Raw genomic sequence first — 24,366 nt, forward strand, 5'->3', positions numbered from 1 at the left:
GCGCCATTGCACTCCAGCCTGGGTAACGAGAGCGAAACTCCGTCTCAAAAAAAAAAAAAAAAAAAAAAAAAAAATCAAGCTTCAGTCCGTAAGCCCGCAAGCCAGACTCTGCAGAGCGGTCAAGAGGCCAGCAGAACCAATGTCAGTGAGGTGCAGGGCCTCCTGGAAGCTTCCTCCAGACAATGACACGCTACTTCAATAGTACTTTAATAACACTCAGGTACAAATCAAAACCACACTGAGATACCACTCACACCCACTGGAACAACTGGAACTGCAAAGACAGATGGTATCAAGAGTTGGCAAGGATGAGAAGTCAGAGCCCTCATGGCCGGCTGCTGGGAATGTAAAATGACATTGTCACTCTGGAAAACGTTTTGACAATTCCTCAAATGTTAAGCATAGAGTTACCATATAATCCAGTGCCATGGTCTACAAGTTTGTTTCCAAAACTTTTATGTTGAAACCCTTATCTCCAGGGCTATGGTGGTAGGAGCTGCGGCCTTTGGGAGGTGACTAGGTCCCGGGGCCAGAGCCCTCATGAGTGAGATTAGTGGCCTCATAAAAGAGGCCCCAGAGAGCTGCCTTGCCCCTTCGGCTATATGAGGACACTTCAAGAAAATGCCATCTATGAACCAGGCCCTCTCCAGACACTGAATCCGCCTTCATCTTAGCCTTCCCAGGCTCCAGGACTGTGAGATACGAATTTCTGTTGTTTATAAGCCACCCAGTCTATGATATTTCATAACAGCAGCCCAGACAATGACACACAGCAATGCCACTCCTAGCTCTATGCCGAGGAAAAAGCAGAACACATTTCCACACAAACACCATATAAACACAGAGTTTACAGCAGCATCCTTGACAACAGCCCGGAAGTGGAAACTACACAAATGCCCATCAACGGATGAACCGATCACTTAAATGTGGCATATCCATACAATGGAATAGGATCCAACCATAGAAATGAAGTACTCAACACCCCACGGCATGAGTGAATGCAGACGCTACGCTGCATGACTCAGGGAAGAAAAAATATAGGCTAGGTCACAAAGGACCAAGAGTACATGATTCCACTTACATGAAATGTCCACAACAGGCAAATCTCTAAGGACAGGAAGTAGACAGTGGCTGCTGGGGCTGGGCATGGGGAAGGAGAGCTGGGAGGGGTTGGGCGGTGAAGGCTACAGGGAGTGGGACTTCTTTTTGTGGTCATGAAAATGTTGTGAAAAATATTGTGGTGATGGAAGCCCGACTTTGCACTAAAAGCCATTGAACTGTACTCTTTAATGGGTGAATAGTATGCTATGTGAATTATATTTTAATAAGGCTACTTTACAAAAACCACGTATCTCTATTTTGCCTGGAAAGCCTGCTAAAAATAACCCCCATTTATTGAGTACCTAACTTCAGGTCAAACACTGTGACAAGCAATGGTCCTTTATCATCACACGTGTTTCTCATAACAATCTTACAAAGTGGGTAGGAACGGTGAAAAAATACTCAAGGATTTATTTAAGTACCTCCTATTTAGCCACAGAAACAAGCTGAATCACGCTACAGAAAGATGCTGGTAAAACCCACGCTGACTAAAAGCTCAAAGGGTGCAACTACTTACAGAAAGGCAGGAGTTGCCGGGTGCGGTGGCTCAAGCCTGTAATCCCAGCACTTTGGGAGGCCGAGGCGGGTGGATCACAAGGTCAAGAGATCAAGACCATCCTGGTCAACATGGTGAAACCCTGTCTCTACTAAAAATACAAAAAAAAATTAGCTGGGCATGGTGGCGCGTGCCTGTAATCCCAGCTACTCAGGAGGCTGAGGCAGGAGAATCGCCTGAACCCAGGAGGCGGAGGTTGCGGTGAGCCAAGATAGTGCCATTGCACTCCAGCCTGGGTAACAAGAGCAAAACTCCGTCTCAAAAAAAAAAAAAAAAAAAAGAAAGGCAGGAGATGGGGAGGAAAAAAAAAAAATCACCAGAATTCTATCTGATGCAATTTCATGGACCCCCAAGAAAGGCGACAGGCACTGTGGTGGGGCCCTTCGCACGGGAGGTAAGCACACCCAGTGGTGCTGATGGTGGACATATGACAGTACCCAGTGGGGTCATCACGGGAAACCAACGCCAACATACAGGAAATGAGAGCTTCAGTCTTTGTCCTCACATTGGCCTGCTTCCCCACGCCCACAAAAGGGAAAAAGCATGCTTGATGTGACTACAAAAACAATATATGTATCTTATGAAACTTTTTTCAGAAAATTTTTAAAGTATAAAGGAGAAAGTAAGCATCGGCTATAACTAACATCAACATTTTGGTATTGATTTGTAGTCGATGACAGGAATTACGCAAAGTCAAATTGAATTTCAAATGTTCAGTAGCAAACACACGGGACAAAAGCTGGAGACAGAAATGAGAAAACAACATGCCATGAGAATTCTGACCCTAAAACTTCAAAGACAGCTGTGGGAAAAGCAAGCCCGCAGAGCTGTCTTCTGAACACAGGACATCTGAGAAGGGAAGGAGTTTGCCCAAATCCCCACTGACAAAGGTGGACACAAAGGAAGGACCTCAGCCTCCTGCCTGTCTTCCTGAAGTCTCATCATCAGGGAGGGCTCCTGAACTCAGCCCGCTCACCTCCGCGCACAGGCAGCAGCTGATGGAGGGCAGCAGGGAGCAGAAGACGGAAGGATAACGAACCCCATGACTTCCAGGTGCAAGCGTCCAAAGGGCAACCATCCTCAGGGTGCAACGGCGGCCTGATTCACAGCTCTAGGCCCTGGCACTCCCAGGGATAGAACACTCTCCTTTTGGCAAATGCTTTCTGGCAGCAGGTGCCAGAGGACAGGCTACAGCTGCAGACGAAAGCCAGTTCCAACTCCTTGATGGCAAAGCCACAGGGCTCTAGCCCAGTTGCTTGTCATGGCTGCCATCTGCCAGGAGACCCAGAAAATGAACACCAGCTCCGCGGAACACCAACCTGGCCCCTAGATTGCCCTGCAGTGGCCCAGGCAGTTTATCTGTGTCTGGCCACCTGCCAGCCATTTCCCCACCTTGCAGTGAGAACCCAAGCCCAGGACTGTACTTCAAATCGGAGATTTTTATAGTTCTTCATTTTTCTAGATCCATAACCACTTTCTCTCTCCCTCTAATTAATTTTGGGTTGCAGCTAATTGCTAGGAAGATGCATTTCCAGGAGGAAGGAGAGAGCAGGTGCAATGTCAGGCTGGTAAAACCAAGTTCACGCAAATGAGCATGTGGAAAGGAGGCATTGCATAGTGGTTATGAGCAAATTTCAGAGCACACCAAGCCGCTGTTGAAACTCCAGTTCTATCTATGACTAACCAGGAGCCTTCAGGAACAAAATTTACCTTCTCCACCAGGTGTTAAGTGATTGATACCTCTATTTAACACAGAGTCCAGCATAATACGTGACACAAATCAGGCGCTCAGTACATGGTTACTACTATCATCTTAATAAGGGTCATCCAAACCTTACACAAGATGAAGAAATTCCATAGTTAAGTCTTTCATTCTGCAATTCTTTATGAGGACCCACTAAAGGCCCTGCATAAGTCTAGGGGTTAGGGATAAAAAGAAGACAGTTAAGGAATACCGTTGCCCGGATGAGCTTAAAGCCTTGTCAGGGAGATGGACAAACCAACAGACCAATACATTAATTAAATGCAGGTAATTAGATCTTTTATAAAGCACCCGAGGAGCTGCAGAAAAAGAACACGGTGGCGAAGCCAAAGCAGGAACTACCTGGTCAATTATGAAGCTGTGCTTCCTTAGTTGCCTAGATTCCACAGTCCGGGAACTGTCCCAAAATTGAAATAAAAGGCTTTTCATTCCCATCTGAAATTCTGGCAACCCATTTCCCAAAAGAAATGCAAATACCCCCAAAGCACATGAGAATATGTTCAACTAGGCTGCTAACTACAGAAACGCACACCAGCGTGGAGAATTAGCACTGCGGATAAAAGAATTCTAACACTTAGTGCTGGCAAAAGGGAATCAACATTTTCACCCCCTGCTAGTGGTAAATTAGCACGACTTTTTTGGAGGACAGCGCGACACTGGTCGTCAAAATTATGTTAGCATGTTCTTTGACCGAGACTTCTAGTAATTTATCCTAAAGAAACAAGAAGATGGGCATTAAAACACAAATGGATAAGGACAGTTATTCTGGATTTTTTTTCTAACCTCAAGACTTTGGAAATAACCCATGGCTTCAGCACAAAATTGCTAAAAGAAAATGGGCTAAACCTATATGTAGACTACCGCATAGCTATCAAAAAATAACAAACCTCTATTTATGCATGGATGGAAAGTGTTCAAAATGTGTTGTTAAATACAGAGAAAGTTTGCAAAAAAAAAAAAAGCTATATGTAGACCATGTCTATGTTTTAAAAAAAGCGAAATGGATATATGTGTACGCACGTGCACACACACACACACACACACACACACACACACACACACAAGGAACTAAGATGTTCCGGTTATCCCTGGGAGGCCCAATAACAATTGAGTTTTACTGTATTCTCTGCACCCTTATGAATTACCTCCACCGTTTACAATAAACATATATGACTTTGTCGTGCCCCACACATTTCTTATTGCAGAGCATGTGCAGGAGTGGGAACAAAATTCAGGTGTCAAGAAACAATCTTTGCATCCCCTCACTACATGGCTATCCTTTGTTGCCAAGTCAGAAGCAACTTTCTAAATATGCTAAAGTGTGTGTTTGGGTTTTCCTACATTTTTATTTATGAATTCTTTTATTCTGTGTTCTTGAAAAGCAAAACGATGCTAGGGTCAGCAATTTCAAACTCTTCCAGGATGACAAATTTTTTAAAATTCTCAAAATTTTAGGGATGGAAAGTAAGTGATTCGATGCCATGTTTGATCTCCACCATGACACCTTCGCAGCTGTCATGACCCTCCCTCCCTTTCATGGATGAGAAAACTGGGCTTCTGAAAGATTAATAAATCACATGGAGTCACAGAGCAGGTAAGCAGCACAGTGGAGCTCTGAGGGAGGACTCTTCTCAGGACCGTATTAGCTTCCTACACCTGCCATCATACGGCACTACAAACTGAGTGGCTTAAACCAGGGGTCCCCAATCCCCAGGCCACAGACTGTTCCCTGCTTGATCTGTATTTACAGCTGCTCCCCATCACTCGCATTACCGCCTGAGCTCCACCTCCTGTCAGATCAGCAAAGGCATTAGATTCTCATAGGAGCACAAACCTGAAAAGTGCACAATTAATGTGAAGCGCTTGAATCATCCCCATCCCAAGTCCGTGGAAAAATCTGCCTTCCATGAAAGCGGTCCCCGGTGCTGAAAGGGTTGAGGACCACTGGTTTAAACAACACAAACGTAGTGTCTCACGGTTCTGCAGGCCGCAAGTCTGAAATCAAGGTGTCCTCGGGGCCACAGTCCCTGTTAAACTTACAGGGAAGCCACGTCTTCTAGCTTCCAGCCTTTGCTGCAATCTTTGGCATTCTTTGGCCTGGAGATGCCTGACTACAATCTCTGCCCACTTGTCCCATGGCAGCCTACTCCCCGTGTCTGACTGTCTCTGTCTCCTCTTCTTATAAGGACACTAGTCATAGGGGATTAGGCCCCACCCTAATCAAGCAGAACCTCATCTTCACTTGTTCACATCTGCAAAGACAGTTTCCAAATAAGGCCACATTCTCCGTAACGGGGGAAGGACTTCAACATATCTTTTTAGGGGACACAAGTTAGCCCATAACAGGGAGCAAGTCAAGTCTACACTCCAGCCTCTAGTGTATCTTACCTGCAACATCATAACCCAGTAGTGTCATGTTTGTGTCATGCCTGGTTTCATCTGCCCTCTTCAGGACAGTGGAAGGCCACTGCCTTCTGCCTCCAGGCAAGTCTAAATTCACACTACTCAAGGAGGATGAGCTCCCGTTCTGCTGTAACAGCTCCTCCTTCAGCCTTGACTCTCATTAGCCATCGAGGGCACCTCTGAAGTTATTTATTCTTCTAGTTCAGGCTCTGCTCTTAAAACACATTCGAGAGCTTTGCAAGTTAAGAGCACTAGACAAATGTGGAGTGAATAGGATTCACTTTCTCAGAGCCTCTGATTTAGGGCCTGATCAAACACCCCACAGGAATTAGGGGGAGACATGATACTATTTTAATATGCCCTTGGTATAACTCATTGCCTTTGCAGTCCAGCTCAGGCACCAAAAGCAAACTACCAATCCATCACTTCTGGACTGAATTAGTTACTTTTTAAATTTCCGGAGTTGTTTCCAAAAGCAGCAAGGATGCTGCTGAAGTCAGCCATCAAGAGGCTATCAAGCTATCTGGGCGACTAGTGGTTTTCAGGCCGACGTGTTTGGCTCAGCAAATTGGAAAAGAACGCAGAGCAAGCAGCCTGGGGGAGAACCAGTGGGCCCGTCTATTTCACATGAGAGGCCACAAAAAGGACTCGTGCCTCTCTCAGGACATCCACGGCAGGGTCTTCCTATTCCCATCCCAACGTGCTACTGAGCAGAATGCCGTTAGGAGGTACCTTTGGAACAGGAGAACCACCTCTCGAGCTACACTGTGACTCTGTGTTGTAGAATTAGAAGGCTGTCCAGGTGAACAACATCTCCCATCAGCCTCCATCTCCATCTCAGCTAGCTGACTGACAGCCCAGGAGACAGCTGGGCCTGGGGTGCCTCCACACAGCCGCACCTGTGCTGCCATCACAGGCAAAATGTCAGAAACCCCCAAGGAGCGTCAAGCTGGACCTTCTGTGGCAAGCATCCCACAGCCCTCGCAGCTGATGGCGGCAGGAGGCTGTTCTTCCTGTGGACTTACACAGCGCAGACAGTGCCACGGACAAAGGTGAAATTCCGTGTCATTCGGCCCTGCCAAGCTCCTCCTACATTCATTTCTCCCCACGCCCTCCGTCTCCAGCACCTCCTTCCTTTCCTCAGTATCACTCTCTCATTTCCGAATCTCCCCACTCTTCATTTATTAAGCACTTTTGTCTGTTTTTTTGAAAGCAGGCTAAAAATGACCCAACTAAAGAGGCACTGTCCAGTACAGTAGCCATTAGCTGCATGGAACTATTTAAATTCTTTAAAATTAAATCCAGTTAAAAATCCAGTTCTGGCCGGGCACGGTGGCTCACACCTGTAATCCCAGCACTTTGGGGGGCTGAGGCAGGTGGAACACCTGAGGCCAGGAATTCAAGACCAGCCTGGCCAACATGGTGAAACCCCGTCTCTACTAAAATTACAAAAAATTAGCCAGGTGAAATGGTGCATGCTAGTAATCTCACCTACTTGGGGGGCTGAGGCAGGAGAAACACTTGAACCCAGGAGGCAGAGGTTACAGTGGGCCAAGATCACGCCACTGCCCTCCAGCCTGGACCACAGAGCAAGACTCCATCTCAATAAATAAATAAATATCCATTTCCTCAGTGACTATCCACACGCCAAGTATCCAGTGACCATGTGTGGCTAGTGGCTACCATATCGCACAGCACAGATACAGAACACGGCCATCACCACCAAGCATCTATTGGACAGCTCTGTTTGTCATAAAGAAAATTCCCGCCGGGCATGGTGGCTCAAGCCTGTAATCCCAGCACTTTGGGAGGCCGAGGCGGGTGGATCACGAGGTCAAGAGATCGAGACCATCCTGGTCAACATGGCGAAACCCCGTCTCTACTAAAAATACAAAAATTAGCTGGGCGTGGTGGCGCGTGCCTGTAATCCCAGCTACTCAGGAGGCTGAGGCAGGAGAATTGCCTGAACCCAGGAGGCGGAGGTTGCGGTGAGCCGAGATCGCGCCATTGCACTCCAGCCTGGGTAACAAGAGCGAAACTCCGTCTCAAAAAAAAAAAAAAAAAAATTCCCCTCCTTCCTCTGTCCCCAGCCCCCTACTTAAGGGGAGGCGACCCTGCTGCCAGTCTCCTTTATATCTGCTCTACGCCTACACAAGTGCATGTGGGTGCAAACCTCTTTTGTTAAAACAAATGAGAAAAGACCATACACACTATACTATTTTGAGCCATGCTTTCTTCACTTAATGCAGCTTGGAGGTCACAAGGTAAGTACAAAGATAGTGCTTCATTCTTTAGAGTGGCTGCATAGCAATCCACTGTCACCAGGCCAATGTCACCAACCCCACCCACACCCCAGGCTCCTCTGTCACCCACTGTGAGGCCAGCTCCCTTCTCTCCCTAACACTCTCATCCTACCCTCCCAGTAGAATTATAAAATGATATAATAACTATGGAAAATAGTATAAACGCTCCTCAAAAATTTTAAAGGAACTGCCATGGGATCCAGCAATCCCACTTCTGAGTATTTATCCAAAAGAATTGGAACCAGGGTCTCAGGGAGATATTTGCACACTCATGTTCATAGCAGCATTATTTATTCACAAGGGCCAAATGTCATCAATGGATGAATAGATAAACAAAATGTGGCATGTATTTACAGTAAAATATTATTCAGCCTTTATGCAGGGCACGGTGGCTCACGCCTGTAATACCAGCACTTTGGGAGGCCAAGGCAGGCAGGTCATTTGAGGCCAGGAGTTCAAGACCAGCCTTGTCAACATGGCAAAACTCCGTCTCTACAGAAAAATACAAAAATTAGCCAGGTTTGGTGGTGCATGTCTGTAGTCCCAGCTACTCAGTAGGCTGAGGTGGGAGACTCACCTAAACCTGGGAGGCTGAGGTTGCAGTGAGGCGAGATCGCGCCACTGCACTCCATCCTGGGCAACAGAGTAAGACTACATCTCAAAAAAATAGAGAAAAATAAAAAAGATTACTCAGCCTTTGAAAAGAAAGGAATTGAGTCGCATGCTACAAAAGACGGATGATCCTTGAGGACATTATGCTAAGTGAAATAGGCCAGTCACAGAAAGACAAATACTGTATAATTCTGTTTATATGAGGTATCAAAAGTAGTCAAATTCACAGAAACAGACAGTACAATGGTGATTGCTAGGGACTGGGGACAAGGGAAAAGGGTTGGGGTAGTCCAATGGGCAGAATTTCAATTTTGCAGAATGAAAAAGTTCTGGAGATCCGTTTCACAACAACGTGAATATACTTAACACTACTGAACCATATACTTAAAAATGATTAGGCTAATGCATTTTATATTGTGTGTTTTAACAAAACAAAATAAAAATAAAAAATAATAAAAGTTATTTTTTTTTTTGAGACAGTCTTGCTCTTTCGCCAGGCACCAGGCTGGAGTGCAGTGGTGCCATCTCGGCTCACTGCAACCTCCACCTCCCGGCTTCAAGCAATTCTCCTGCCTCAGCCTCCAGAGTAGCTGACACTACAGGCGTGTGCCACCACGCCCAGTTAATTTTTGTATTTTAGTAGAGACGGGGTTTCGCTGTGTTGGCCAGGATGGTCTCGATGTCTTGACCTCGTGATCTGCCCACCTCAGCATCCCAAAGTGCTGGGGGATTACAGGCATGAGCGAGCCACCACACCCGGCCAAAAATAAAGATTTTAAAAATGCAAAACAAAAACTATCAGGGCTACACTCTGGTGGTGCTGAGGTGCTGAAGCCAGTCTCTCTTCCTGAGTATAAAATACCCCATCATATCCACAGTAAGGATACCCAGTCACCAGGTGGCAAAGCCAAGGAAGGTTTCTAGTTGCTTTGCCTAGGTAATTCAAGCTCAAGATTTATTCCAAGGTTCTGAGTCCAGTTCAAAACAATAAAGGGAATTAGCTAAGAGCCAGTTGCACATTTTCCAATTTCCTCTAATATTACTCTCCAGCAAGTAACTGAAAACCAATGGCTTTTCTAGCTGTGCCCCTCCTAACTCATTTACACTCATTATTATGCAAATATCAGCTTCTCGGCTGGCAGTGATTTCATTAATTTTAAACTTACATGAGGTAAGTCAGGGATTAAAACTTTAAACCAAAGCCAACAATATAGAGGATTGCATCATTTAAATCCCTAGATTAGGAATCTCCAAGTGAATTCATTGGCATTGTCACATGAACAATTACCTGGGAATTAATCAAAGCAACTCCTCTGTGAGTTTTTGTCTTTTGAGCAATAATAATATACTTCTAAAAAACAGTACCTGTTTAGGAGATTATTTTAAAAAGTGAAACCAAAGACATTTCTCATCTTCAGTTGTGATCTTGGAAAACCTCCAGACCCAACAAATGTTCACACAGATCCCAGCACTATCGAAAAGCCACAATTATTTGTGGCTTTGTGACTAATATGTACGAAACTCATTTCAGCAGAAAGGAAATCAGATTAAAAAGCAAATTAGAAGAGCGAAATTGGAAAACTCTGAATTCAATTCCTTCTGGAGTTGCAAATCAAATTATGTATTATTAGCTCTAAAATAAGAAAGAAAAAGCAGAGGGAAAACTTTCTCCCTTGAGGACATTGCCTAGTGCAAATATAATGTAAGCCACATATGTCATTTTAAATTTCTAAAAGACATTTTAAGAAGCAAAAGCAAAAAAAAAAAAAAATTAAGTTTAACAATATATCCAAAATATTCTAGTATCAACACGGAATGAACGTTTCTAAACTATTAATACTTTTTGTCATTAAGTCTTTAGAATCTGGTGTGTATTTTATACTTACAACATATCTCAGTTCAGACAAGTCACATATCAAGTGCTAAAATCATGCACTAGTGGCAATCCTATTGGACAGTATAGCTATAGAATCAAAGATGGCGTGTTCTTCTGACAAGACAGTGATCAGCTCCTGAAATCTGAGTACATCTCTACATTATACTCTCTACACTTCTTACTGAATTCCTCAAATACCCAGAACAGCTTGGGTTGGATGCATTAGTTGCTCCTTCGGCTAGACAGGCATTAACTCAAGGTCGGTCACCACAGTACAGGTTAAGAATCCTTTATCCAAAATGCTTAGGACCAGAAGGGTTTCAGGTTTCAGATTTTTTTGGATTTGGAGATGGCTCCATATACATAATGAGATATATTGGGGATGGAACCCAAATCTGACTATGAAATTCATTTATGTTCATATACGCCTTGTATATATAGCCTGAAGATAATCTGACGCAGTATTTTAAATAATTTTGTGCATTAAACAAAGTTTTGACTAATTAGTCACATGAGGTCGAATGTGGAATTTTCTACTTGCGACATCATGTTGGTGCTTAAAAAGTTTTGAATTTGGGAGTATTTCAAATTTTGGATTTTCAGATTAGAGACGCTCAATCATCATTTGAAATTTTTAAAAGAGCGTTTACTACCATTGTTTTCTTAGTTTTCCAACCACAATCACTTTTACAAATTAACTTTATCCTACATGGTATTATCTGTGATATCATAAGTTTGATACTTTAATTATATTTGCTAAAAGAACTAATGCCCATTAAAATAGACATGTAACACTTAAAAGAAGTTTTTGTACACTAACTAAAGCTAATAATAAAATGAACTCAAATTTGCTCTCATTAGCCAGTCAGTTATGGTGTCACCTTTCAAAAGTTTTCCATCTGGCATATGCAATCTCAGATACGTTACTATCTGAATCTCTTTGCCTCAAAGAGGTACGGCAACACTTGTATGTTGGAATATGGCCTAACATCCCATTCAAGAGTACTCTCTTTTTTGAGACAAAGTCTCTCTCTGTTGCCCAGCCTGGAGTGCAGTGGCACGATCTCAGCCCACTACAGCCTTCGCCTCCGGGTTCAAGCAATTATCCCACCTCAGCCTCCCGAGTAGGTGGACTACAGCCATATCACACCATGCCCAGCTCATTTTTGTATTTTTAGTAGAGATGGGGTTTCAACATGTTAACCAGGCTGGTCTTGAACTCCTGGCTTCAAGTGATCCACCCGCCTCAGCCTCTCAAAGTGCTGGGATGACAGGTGTGAGCCACCATGCCCAGCCTCAAGAGTACTTTCCATCTGGGCATCACCACAAACCACAGCAAGGGGCATTTACTCATTGTGTTCAACTGTCCAAAAGTTGCAGAGACAGGGAAACTTGTTGCCCCGATACCTACACATACACGATACACACATGCATAGACATACATGTGTACATATAACTACACGCACACATATATAGACGTATTAGTGTACAGGTACATGCATAAAAATGTGTGTGTGTGTGTGTGTGTGTGTGTGTATTCATCGCAATCATCCTATGAAGGAGGAATTGTCGTTTTCTTGCTTTTCCAGATGAGGGAATGAGGCACAGAACAGTTATTGGCTTCCATAATCACAGAGCTAGCAAATCTGACTATGGAAGCTGTGCTCTTATTACCTTGGGGTTTACGAATGATATAAAGAGACGGAAGCTGGAAAAGCCATATGTTTTAGAGTCACAAACGTAGGTCCTTCAAAGCCAAAGTCTTCACCCATGGGATGTGGAGATGGGGGCAAGCAACATCCCCTAATACAGAGAGGGGTGGAAGGCAAATAGAATAATTTAGAATGCCCTTAAGAGGTCTTTTGAAAATGACAGTGAGAATTCATCTTAGTTAGAAAAAAAACAGCATAAAAATCCAAGAGAACAAAGATTCCAGAAGCAAAAAGCGAGAGGATGGATGGATTGAACAGATGGATAGACCAACAAACAAATATTCTCAAAATCTGAGAACGGAGAAATGATAGAGGTACATCCTCTCTCTCTGACCATCCCAAGAGGACCCTATCATGTGGCTGACATTGCACTAGTCACTCTCAGAAGCAACCTGGGGACCTTCTTCTCATCACCGGGACAAAAGCTGCAGGGCAAGCTGTGCCGAGGGCCACATTCCATGGCCTTCACCTCAACAGTTCTGCAGCCTGGAGAAAAAGACAAGAATCCACTTACATGTACTCCCTATGGGCAGAGTGCACAGCGGCCGCATTGCTGTAACGCCACAGGACAATCGCCGATGACAGGACGTCAAGGATGGCATCAAACTAGGAGAAGGAGACATGGCATTAGTGGTTTTCCAGAGTTAATAGCAGACAACTGTGAAGACACAGGGCAACTGTGCTGTGACTCCGAACATCTTCATGAGTGAGCTCTGAGCAAAGAGGCCTCCCAACATTACAACGCAGCCATTCACCACCCTCATGCCTGGGGAGTCTGGAGCCCAGGACACCCAGCGTGCCATGTGGGCGGCTCTGCTCCCAGGGCCCCTGGCTCCTAGTACTCTGGAGATATAGGGCAGGAGGTGGGGAAGTTCACTGTTCTAAAACACATGGAATTGGCTTCCCCATGACAGTCAAGATATTTGCAGTAGTTTCCCACACATCCCAGATAAGAGATTCGGGTGAGAATTCTGTTTTCAACTGTCAACGGGACTATTCTACCTGGGGTCCAGGGGTGAGGGTCACCAGGACGTGCGGTAAGTCTGCCAGCACTTTGAAGTTGCATGGAAAATTCAAGGCTTTTGTTTCAACGAGAGAGCGTGCATGCACAAGCAAGCTAGAGAGAGAGAAAAATGTACGTGCGTGTTTGTGTGTTTCTGGGTGTGCGTATGCATATGTGTATACATGTGTGTATATGTGGTATGTCTGGGTGTGTGTGTGGTGGTGTATCTTTTTCTAGATGGTCCACATCTTTCAGAAGATCCTGGGAAGAATCTGCAATGCTCCTACAGTATCAAGTTCTCACAAAAAAGGGCAGAAGTGGGTTTGGGAACAGGCATACCTACCCTTGGGTACAGAAGACTCTAGAGCTACGCAGTGCGGGTGTTGAGGGGAGCTCTCTTTACGGGTCACTGCACCACACCACACTTCTCAGCTGGAAAACCACAAGCACTAGCATCCTCTCCAAGGGGCCTGGGGAAACGTCACTCAATTTCTCAACAGACCTAGCCTGTGAAGCAGAGACTCTCTTTCTCCAACTAGCTTCCATTAGGAAGCCGGCTGGGAAGCCAGGTTACCCCTAGCTGGCTACAGACTGACTCATCCTAGCATGAGTAGCCCCGATCTTCACTCACAACACCTCTGCCTACACCAGCAAATGCTTCATTCCAGAGCGTGACAGGTCTACATACAACCTGGAAGGCAAAAATGGGCTAAAATGCCCAAAATATCCTCCCACGTTGTGGGAAATGTGGTCCCCCCAATCTGTGCTTGAAAATTATACAGTCTTATTGCAGTTTAATTCTGTTAAAATTCCATTTTTTTAATAGAAGTGGTTTCCATAAAATATGTTTCTAATCCTAAGCTCTCACACACTAACCACGCTCATCTGAGGGCTCAGAGTGAGATTTATGGGCTTATGAAAAAACGTGCAAAACTTCATGAAAGTACATTTCAGGTTACTTACTGCAAACCCAAAAGCAGAGGCGCTGTACCTCATAACGGAGACAGCTAAAAAGAAAGAAAATATTATTCAGAATATTTTAAAACGTCTCTCATTTTTGAGTATATTCATACATTACATGGCCTTTTCAACATCAGTGGGGAAGTTCCAAGAGAATAAAACTAAAAATTAACTGTACGTGTAAAATCTAAGAATTTTTAAAAATGAAGAGTGAATTGGGAAGACTGCGAGACTCCACCTGTGAGGACTTCCCCTCCCAGTGTTCTGAAGCACCTGAGGGTCAATTTCCCAATAAAATTGCTTAAACAGCTGTCAATCAAATGACTTCTGATACTTTGAGAATTTAGCGACTGGGAACTATATCAAACTTTCAAAGTAAAACTACAACTGCTACTTCTGAAGCTTTACTCCAAACTATTCTCATAATAAGGTGGAGTGTCTAAGGCATACATCATTGCTAAGATAGATGAAAAAATTTGTGGGGCACCAGAGTTTAAAATCCAGTGTAGACACCAGTAACGGTTGTTTAGAAAACAGTGACAAATGATCTCAAACAACAGATGTCTACAAAAACAGATGTCTACAAATCTCAATGCCACAATTATAATTACAACACATTTTGATCCTTTTTTCTTTTTGAGACAGAGTCTCGCTCTGTCACCCAGGCTGGTGTGCAGTGGCGCAATCTCAGCTCACTGCAACCTCCGCCTCCCGGGGTTCAAGTGATTCTTGTGCCTCAGCCTCCCAAGTAGCTGAGACTACAGGCACCCTCCACCACACCCCACTAATTTTTGTATTTTTAGTAGAGATGGGGTTTTGCATGTTGGCCAGGCTAGTTTTGAACTCCTGACCTCAGGTGATTCACCAGCCTCAGTCTCCCAAAGTGCTGGGATTACAGGCGGGAGCCCCCACGTGCCCAGTCTTGATTCATATTTTTAAATTGGAGAATGTCAATTGGGTAGCACTTTTGCTTAATTCTGTTTTGTGCTAAAGCAATGACAGCTTCAAAGACTTCTCAGTTTGACATAACAAAGGCAGATCTCCCGAAGAAAGCCATATTTAACAAGCACACATGCACCTCCAATCAAGACTAAAGCCCTACCCTAAGGGTCAGCAAAGCTGGCAGTGGCTTGTTCCCAGGCCCACGTGCTGCAAGTGGTCACTGGCACAGGAGAAGAGGCATGGGTGGGAGGCACAGAGGCCAAAGCCTACACAGACTTTCATCAGCTCATCAAATGTCCCTTCTCTAGGACCTGCTCCCTGTGCTCTCCACAAGGTCCAGGGACAGTCCCTGGACAACTGGGTTGTGCCTTGTGCTCTCCAGCTATAAGGAGGGCACCTGATCCACTGTGGACCAGAGTTCATTTTCTGTCATTTAGGACTTGAGACAGAGTGTCTAGCTGGTCAATCTATGTGATTACAATAGCAACTGGTAAATGCTGGAGTGGCCATCGGCCGTCGTTAGCTATAAAGACTGAGGAGCAGGAAGGCAAGCGTGGGAAAGCCACAGCACTGTTGGGAGAGAACCACTGGCGTCCGAGCATTTCCAGACCCTTCCTGAAACTCGGGCACATTCAGGTCCTCAAACTGAGGCAGAATACAAGCCATTAAATCCCTAACCACCTTTGTTTTTGACACCAGCTGCTCCAGGAATCCCTGCTATTACTCTTACTGGCTCAGGGAGAAGGGCAGAGCGGCCGTGCACGGTGACCGGCTGGAGCTTTCACAGGACACACAGGTGCGGTGCTGTAAAGCAGCACGGGCCCTTCCCGGAGAACATCCACTCACCAGCCACGCTGTGTGCAGAAAAGGCAGCTGATCCCTGGCGGGACTGCTGCGAGCACTCAGGCGGCCTACAAAACACAGCCTGGTTCTCAGTACGCACTCCACAACTGTTAACTAAGCGTAACAAAATTACACAGAAATAAGTCAAGGAGGGTATCTTTTTTTTTCCTCCACAACCTGTTTTAGAATATCTCAGCTGTGTGCTTTTTGGGGGTTGCTTCTCTATCAGCAGTGGAAACCTTTTAATTCCAACTAACATCTTGCGCAGATGCTACAGATCTATAACAGATAAAACAATAGCCAGGCACGGTGGCTCACTCCCGTAATCCCAGAACTTTGGGAGGCTGAGGCGGGTGGATCATGAGGTCAGGAGTTTGAGACCATCCTCGCCAACATGGTGAAACCTCGTCTCTATTAAAAATTTAAAAAATTAGGCAGGTGTAGTGGCACGCACCTGTAGTCCCAGCTACTTAGGAGGCTGAGGCAGGAGAATCGCTTGAACTCAGGAGGTGGAGGTTGCAGTGAGCCAAGATCGCGCCACTGCACTCCAGCCTACCGACAGAGCGAGTCTCAGTCTCAAAAATAAAATAAATAAATAAATAAATAAATAAAAGAAAAGAAAAGAGCTGGCTGCCAGGCTGTCAGGCTGTCTCCACCTGCGCTCCTGGGCCTAAGCACCCTGGGAAAGACATAACTAGGAACGCACTCCCCTCCACTCACTATCCCAGAAGAGTACCTGCCTCACGAGCAGCGAACCATGGCTTCAAAACAGGTTTCAAGTGGACACTCACCCAATTCTATTGAGAAACACAAGAAATCTTGTCTTAGGAATCTGGAATCAAACAAGAGACGGCCACTAAATGGTGGGTGGGGTGTCTCTGACTCAATTCGAGTCCTGTGTCCCCGATTTTCAACATCCTCAGAATTATCCAGGAAAGACCTGCTTGTGAGAGTAAAGCCTGCCCAGAGAATGGATAACCTAGAGCACAAGTGGGATATTAATCCTCTATCCCGCCTGCGCCAAGGAAAACGTGAGCGAGACGGCTCCACATTAACCAGAGGCCTTAACAGAGATGATCATTTACTTATAAATTGGCTCCATCTAATTTCCTTGATGAGATGGAAAGGGAGAAATGCCCAAAATTGCATGGGTAACTGGGACTACTCTGAAGGGCCCTCCACACAGCCTGAGCTCTCGCAGCTTCCTTTGTGGCCAACTCCCCAGCTCTTGCTACGAAATAACGGCAAATAGTCATTAGCACCGGATCCCAGTGAAGGAGTTCACGTGGCCTATCAGGAATTTCTGAAGATTGTCAAGTAATAACTTCATCTGATTTGTCTCATAACTCATCATGACACATTCCCCATTTTGAGATAAGAACAAACTCAGTGGAGGGTCAGAATGGTTTACACAGCACCCTCCCCGCCACCCCAACTTCCATGGGGTTTTCACCAGGACTTCCATCAGTTTATCAAATGTGCCTTCTCTAGGACCTGCTCCCTGTCCTCTCCACAAGGTCCGGGGACAGTCCCTGGACAACTGGGTTGTGCCTTGTGCCCTCCAGCTATAAGGAGGGCACCTGATCCAGGAGGCCTGGGCCAGGATGATCATAAGGGAGAGATGATGTAGTGGAGCCCCCCGGAGCTCCACGCACATGTGGCTAAGTGTAGTGGAAAGCCACCACAGGGCCAACAATGTCCATGCTGCCTTCAAGGCAGGTGTTTATTAAACAGTGGGCAAGAGACAAGGGCCCTTCTGACCTCCAGCAATTACACTGCAAACTGGCAACGCATCCACAGAGATATGGGCAACCAGGCAGCCATGAGGCAGAGTCCTTTGAAGGCTGTTCTTGGCCTCATGTGGTCAGAGTACAAACACACTGTCATCTGATTAGGCAGCAGTGACGCATCCAAAAAATGCGTGCTTAGGATGCAACTGGGCTCCTATCTCTTTCTCTGCTGGCTTTTTCTTTTTAAGACACAGAGTCTCTAAAATGTTCATGAGTAAAATGAAGATGCATCATTTGGAGCCAGCTCAGCACGCAGTCCCTATCCTGTAAGAGCATCTTGATTCTCCTCTGGGGAATGGTACCTGCCCTGCCCTCAGACTAAGTGATTTGGGTAGGATGATGCTATTCCCATGCTAGTATATCCCATTCACTTGTCCCATGTCCAAAGCTAGTGATTCAAAGACGGCAGAACTCAATCTGAGCCACTGAGAACCTTTTCCAAGTTTTTTGCTGAAAATATTTGAAAGGGGATGTCTTTCTCAGAGGAGATTTGAGAGAGAGGAGGAGGAACACAGGAGGTACAGAAAGTGATTTTGACCTAAGTGGGAGGAGACTGCCTGAGAATGAGGCCAACACACGAAGAAAGCAGATATGAAGGAAACACGGATCAGACCCCAGATGACAGACTGAACCTCTTAAATCAGTCCTGCCTGACCTATCCCTCCACTCCTCAAATACATTAGCCAATAATTTCCTTTGATTTGCTTAAGCCAGTTTGAGTTGTTTCTATCACTTGCAGCCACTTGAGTCTTAACCAAGATATGTTGACCCAGTAATCCCATGCCCAAGAATTTATTTCAATGTGTAATAAATGGAAAAACACTTTAAGCACAAAAGGTTCATAATAGGTTCATGTGATTTACAACAGCAAAACATTAGATGTAACTAAATGTTCCATAGGAGGGTGATGATTGAGATATGATTGATTCTCAAAGAGCAGGCTACAGTTAGCTATTTTAAAGCCTTTGCAAAGAGTACTGTTGCTGGCCTGTAGTGGTAGCTCATACCTATAATCCCAGCACTGTGAGAGGCCAATGCAGGAGGATCACTTGAGGCCAGGAGTTTGAGACAGACTGGGGAATACAGTGAGACCTCATCTCTACAAAAAATTTTGAAATTAGCCAAGTGTGGTGGCAGACACCTGCAGACCCCAGCTACTCAGGAGGCTGAGGTGGAGGACTGCTTGAGACCAGGAGGTGGAGACTGCAATGAGCCAAGATCACGCCACTGCAAGTCAGCCTGGGCAACAGTGGGAGACCTTGTCTCAAACCATTTTTTAAAAAAGTACTACTGCTTCATGTTTACATTAGCATATTAGAAAAAACAATGGCATTGATAACAAACAGATAGGTGGTATGTGGGGTGCTGCATTGGGTGCCACAGGAAAGGATTGATCCGGGACAGGGGGGTTCTAGCCAGCACACGTGCAAGCTGAATGGGAAGATCAGAGGAGGCTTCATCGACACGGGGACATTTAAGCAAAGAGTTGAAGGGGATGGAGGAGTGAGCCATGCTGTTACCCGGGAAAGAACCTTCCAGAGAAGGAGAAGAGTCAGTAAAATGCTCTGAGGTGGGACAGTTGGCATGTCTGAGGCCATTTTGGCTAAAGCCAAAGGAAGCAGGAGGAGAGTTACAAGAGATAATTCTGGCAAGATACAAGGCGAAGTATGCAGTGCAACAACCAGCCTTCCAGGTTGCATTGAAAACAGCCAGAAAAAAAATTCCCTCAAATGGTAACAGTGGTTAGTCTTTGAAGGGTGACAATATTTGAATGGGTTTCTTTGCTTTCTACTGTGAACCCAAAAGTATCTAAGAGCTCAATCAATTTAGAAAGTTTATTTTACCAATGCCGGTGACACAGCCTCAGGAGGTCCTGAGTACATGTGCCCAAGGTGGTCTGGGCACAGCTGAGTTTTATACATTTTCAGGAAACATGAAACATTGATCAGTGTGTGTAAAATATACAGTGGTTCTCTCCAGAAAGTCAGGACAACTTGAGGTAGGGAGGGGGCTTCCAGGTGACAGGTAGATAAGGGAAAAATGGTTGTATGTTTTTAAGTCTCTGATTAGCCTTTCATGGAATACACAATTTCTATGTGGGGTGGGTGGGGGCGGGGGGGGAGGGTAGAGGAGCAGTCACTTAGCCTTTGCCCGGCTTGGTGAAACAATAGGGCAGCAGAAGCAATTGGTTATGCATCTGTCTCAGGTAGGCAGAGAGGGGACTTGAGCTCTGTCTTTCGTCCGCAAAGAATTTTCTTGTGGGCAAATTGTGGGGGAGGTACATAGCTTCTCTATCTTTGTAGCTATCTTATTTAGGAATAAAATGGGAGGCAAGTTTTACCAAACTCAGTCCCCAGCTTGACTTTTCCCTTCAGATTAGTGATTTGGGGGTCCTGAGATTTATTTTCTACATTTTCTACAACCATCATATGTAATCATTCAAATCAGAAAAACAAATCTGGGGAAAAGGATATCCAACTCACAAAAATATCACCAAAGGTCTAACACGGAATGAGAGAAACCAGATCTGTGACACACATCTGGGGCTAGGCTGTACTGTGAGTTCACGAATGCTCTAACAGGGAGGCACGTGACCATATGTGTCTTTATTACATCTTAGTTTCGAAATCCATCTTTCTAGGTCAAATCACCTAGATGAGTGGTTTGTTAATGGCCTAAAAAGTCCACAGAAGTGCAGTGGCGGGCCAAGAAAGCCAACGTGTGGAGCAGAAGCAGAATGTCACTCCCAGTCTGAGGGACCTCCTCCCCCGCAGGATGCTGCATGTCACACACACACTGCTTTCATTTATGTGTCAAAGGGGTAATAACAGCTACTCTCCCAGAGGCACACACACGACAGAAGTCTTAAATAAATATTTATACAAGTCTGCTTGAAAGACCAGACCTTCTGTAAGTCACACACCAGACCAGAAAGCGTATCAGCTGGAAATTCAAATTCAAATAGAAAGACAGCTGGGAAATGGAAAGGACCCGGGCAACCCATTGTTAGGGCAAAGCTAAATGTAAATCCACAGCTGAATCAGCAGCAGGCTTTGAGGGCGGGTTCTGGACAGTAGAGACAAAACACCTTGGAAATGCACAAAGAGGTAAGAGTGCCAGCAAGGCAACAGAGGATCAACGCAGACAGCCCCTCCACAACCTTAAACAAAGAATGCCATTTCAATCGCTGGCTAGATTGCAGCAAAAACGAGGACCCATCTGTCATTCTCTCCCAAGTCAGGCAATAATTACCTTGAGCCTTAGCACTCTTTAGCAATGCCCCCAGGCCCCATAACACCTCCAAGTTGCTAAATTATGTGACTGTAAATTTTGTTAATAAATCAATCCTACTTTAATTGGACAGCCCCCATGACACAGAGGCCTGGCAACAACCTCACCTCCAGCCATGTAATTAACCCAAATGGAGAACCATCTTTCCATCATCCACCATAAATACATACACACATACATAAATGTGGACCCCTCATAGTTCCACCTCTTCTGCTGCCTAACAAAACAACACAACAGCCCGGCGCGGTGGCTCAAGCCTGTAATCCCAGCACTTTGGGAGGCCGAGGCAGGTGGATCACGAGGTCAAGAGATCAAGACCAACCTGGTCAACATGGTGAAACCCCGTCTCTACTAAAAATACAAAACATTAGCTGGGCATGGTGGCGCATGCTTGTAATCCCAGTTACTCAGGAGGCTGAGGCAGGAGAATTGCCTGAACCCAGGAGGCGGAGGTTGCAGTGAGCCGAGATTGCGCCATCGTACTCCAGCCTGGGTAACAAGAGCGAAACTCCGTCTCAAACAAACAAACACACACAACAATGAAAACACCAATCTGGATCTTTGGATTCTCTCAAAACACTGAGATCTGCCCACGCTGGGCTGTCCCTTTCTCCCAGTGGTGCCAACACTGTGTTTCAATGAGGCATGTGATCTGGAGTACCCACCGCTCCTGCAGCATCACAGCCAGCCTGCCTCGCTCACCTTTTCCACCTGCCTGGCCCCTGTGGTGTCTAGCTGACCGTGTAAGTCTTGAGTATGGGACCTCACATGTAGGGCACGAGCAACCTGCCATGTCCAGCAGTGTCCAGCAAAGTGCCTGCTAAAGATTCACTGTGCTACATGAACTGTGGCTTCCAATGTTTTCTGCTGTCAGGTCTGGCTCTCAGCAAATTACAAAAAGCTGTACCATGGCCAGGTTCTCAAAGCCAGGCTGTTAGAAACGTGTGCTTTGAATGAAGAGACACTCCCACCCCCGCCACATAGGCTTTGTGTGAGCAACGTGGCTCTTTATTCACCTGGGTGCAGGTGGGCTAGGGCCGAAAAGGGCGTTAGCAAAGGGCAGTGGGATAAGGAGTTGGTTTTATAGGTTTGGGGTGGGCAGTGGAAAGTTACACAGTAAGATCAGTTACAGTGGTGGGGTTAGGGGCAGGGAGTATACATTACCATAAGTTCAGTTACAGTGGTGGGTCAGGTAAGGCGTAAGAGTAGTTAAGATGGCAGGGTGGGGTGCGGAGTATTCACATGATCATAAAAACAGTTAAGATGGCAGGGTAAGGTGAGGGGCTTGTCGGGGGAAGCTCCACTGGGCTGGGCGATTACGGACAATGGTGAATGCAGGCAGCGGGTAGGAGATGATCAGGACTTCAGACTTTCAGGCTCCAGGCTTGCATATGGAGACCTGACAAAAACCATTTTTTGAGAGCTCTTTGATTTTTACAGACAATCCTGAGAACCATTATTAGCCTTAGGCAGGCTGTGGGCACTGCCCTCCTACCCTCCAGGGCTCTGCCTGTCTGCGGAGAGCAAGTGTTTGTCTCAGGCAAACCCTTGCCAAGGCCTGTGGGATGATCATGGGTCTCTCTCACATGACCAAGAGGTGGCTATATACAAAAAGGGACTCTACAACCCTTCCCCTAATCCCATGCCCACAATAACCTGTGTAACCCACAAGAATGCACTTGAAGAGGTTAGAAAACACTGCCCTGGAGCTGCTGCTACGGGGGTAAGGAGTGCCATTTGCTAACGTTCTGGGCCACTTTGCAATGAAAGGACACTGGCACTCCAATTTCTAACAGGAAGCCGCCACTGTCATTCATCCGCTCCACGCCCCTACCCCTACACAGCCATCTCAACATGCAGCCCGGGTGCTTGTACACCTCACCCTCCATGGAAAAGCCAAGGTCCTTAGGATGGATGAGGCAGGCCACTGTCCTCCAGCCTCCTCTTCTGCGGGCCACACCTGCTCACTCCACTCCAGTCACATGGACTTCCCTAGTGACCTCCCCACAGCCAGGCCATGGCTCTTCATTCTACCAGGAACAAACTTACTCCAGAGATCTGCCTGGCCTGCTCGTCTCCTCCTTCAGGTTAGGGCTGTCCTGGTTACTGCATTTAATAATGAAACTTGCCCTGGCTCCCAGTCTGAGCTCCCTGTCACCCACCTCTACATTTTCTTTATCTGACGTACATCTCATCTACCACATTCTCTTATGTACGTATTTATGTTTCATCTGCCTCACCCTACCCCCACCCATTAGAATATAAACACCACAAAGGCACAAGCTTTGAATATCTGTTCCCTGATGTATCCCTAATGCCAAGATCAGTGCCTGAACACACAGAAGATGTTCAGATGGATTCATTAACACCTTCCCCTTAGCTCCAGCATGCAGTGAACAGAGCCTTCCAGGAGATGGCCGACGGGACCAAGGGCTCAAAACACCAGGAGGCCCAGCCGCACTACCCGCAAGCCTTTTCTGAGCAAATGAAGCCACAGCCAGCACTTTCTGGGGCATAATGGAGAAGGCAGCCTCTAAATGGACCACTCTTTTAGGGAGAGCTTGAAGCGTCTGTAAATGTCAAAGATCTAGGACTAAGGAAAGAGTAAGAATAGCCCGGGACCAGAGAGCCAAGAGCCAACACAGAGTAGTACAACAGAAAAAAAATCCAAACAGAAACAACCCAAGGAAAGTCCCTAGCATGGACCAGGGCACCCTTGTTCCCCCCCCCACCACCACACACCACCAGATTAGCTCTGCTCCAGTTAGCATAACATGAAATGACCATTACCCCCATTCCGGAGCAGGGTTTGGCATTCCTGGGACACGGGCAGGACACCTGCCACTCAACAGGGACAGACCTGGGTTTCAAGAAGTTCTCAGAGGTCTCACCGACAGGAGTCACCAGCTGAGAGACAGAGAGACAAGACCCCAGCTTCTAATGGCAACCTTCCTCACCACAGCACACTTTCACTTTGCTGCTGCTTCAGTCTAGGAATCAAGGGGAGGAGGAAGAGCCCCTGAAGCCAAGTTACCCAACTTGTACAAGCATTTATGGGCCATCTCCAGTGGAGCCCCCAGCCCCTCAACTTGTTAGCACATTTGCTCCGCAGACCTCACCCGCCAGAGCCAACGGTAGCAGCGAGGTCCTTGCTGAACGTGCCTCACGCTTTCCTAACACGTGTTCTCATGGATAAGTTTATACCCCCTTGT

At 46.0% G+C, this 24,366-nt stretch overlaps 1 protein-coding gene across 1 annotated transcript in view; it reads right to left on the bottom strand.

The window, feature by feature from the left end:
* Positions 1 to 24,366, bottom strand: part of TMEM163 (transmembrane protein 163) — a 274,558-nt gene that overhangs the window by 90,411 nt on the left and 159,781 nt on the right. The window contains exons 3-4 of the mRNA XM_039479868.2: positions 14,292 to 14,335; positions 12,840 to 12,931 (exon numbers count right to left, since the gene is read on the bottom strand). Of these exons, the coding sequence (XP_039335802.1) occupies positions 12,840 to 12,931; positions 14,292 to 14,335 (136 nt within the window). The remainder of the gene's footprint in view (positions 1 to 12,839; positions 12,932 to 14,291; positions 14,336 to 24,366) is intronic.

Source organism: Saimiri boliviensis, chromosome 5 (assembly GCF_048565385.1).
Source record: "Saimiri boliviensis isolate mSaiBol1 chromosome 5, mSaiBol1.pri, whole genome shotgun sequence".
Lineage (NCBI taxonomy): Eukaryota > Metazoa > Chordata > Mammalia > Primates > Cebidae > Saimiri > Saimiri boliviensis.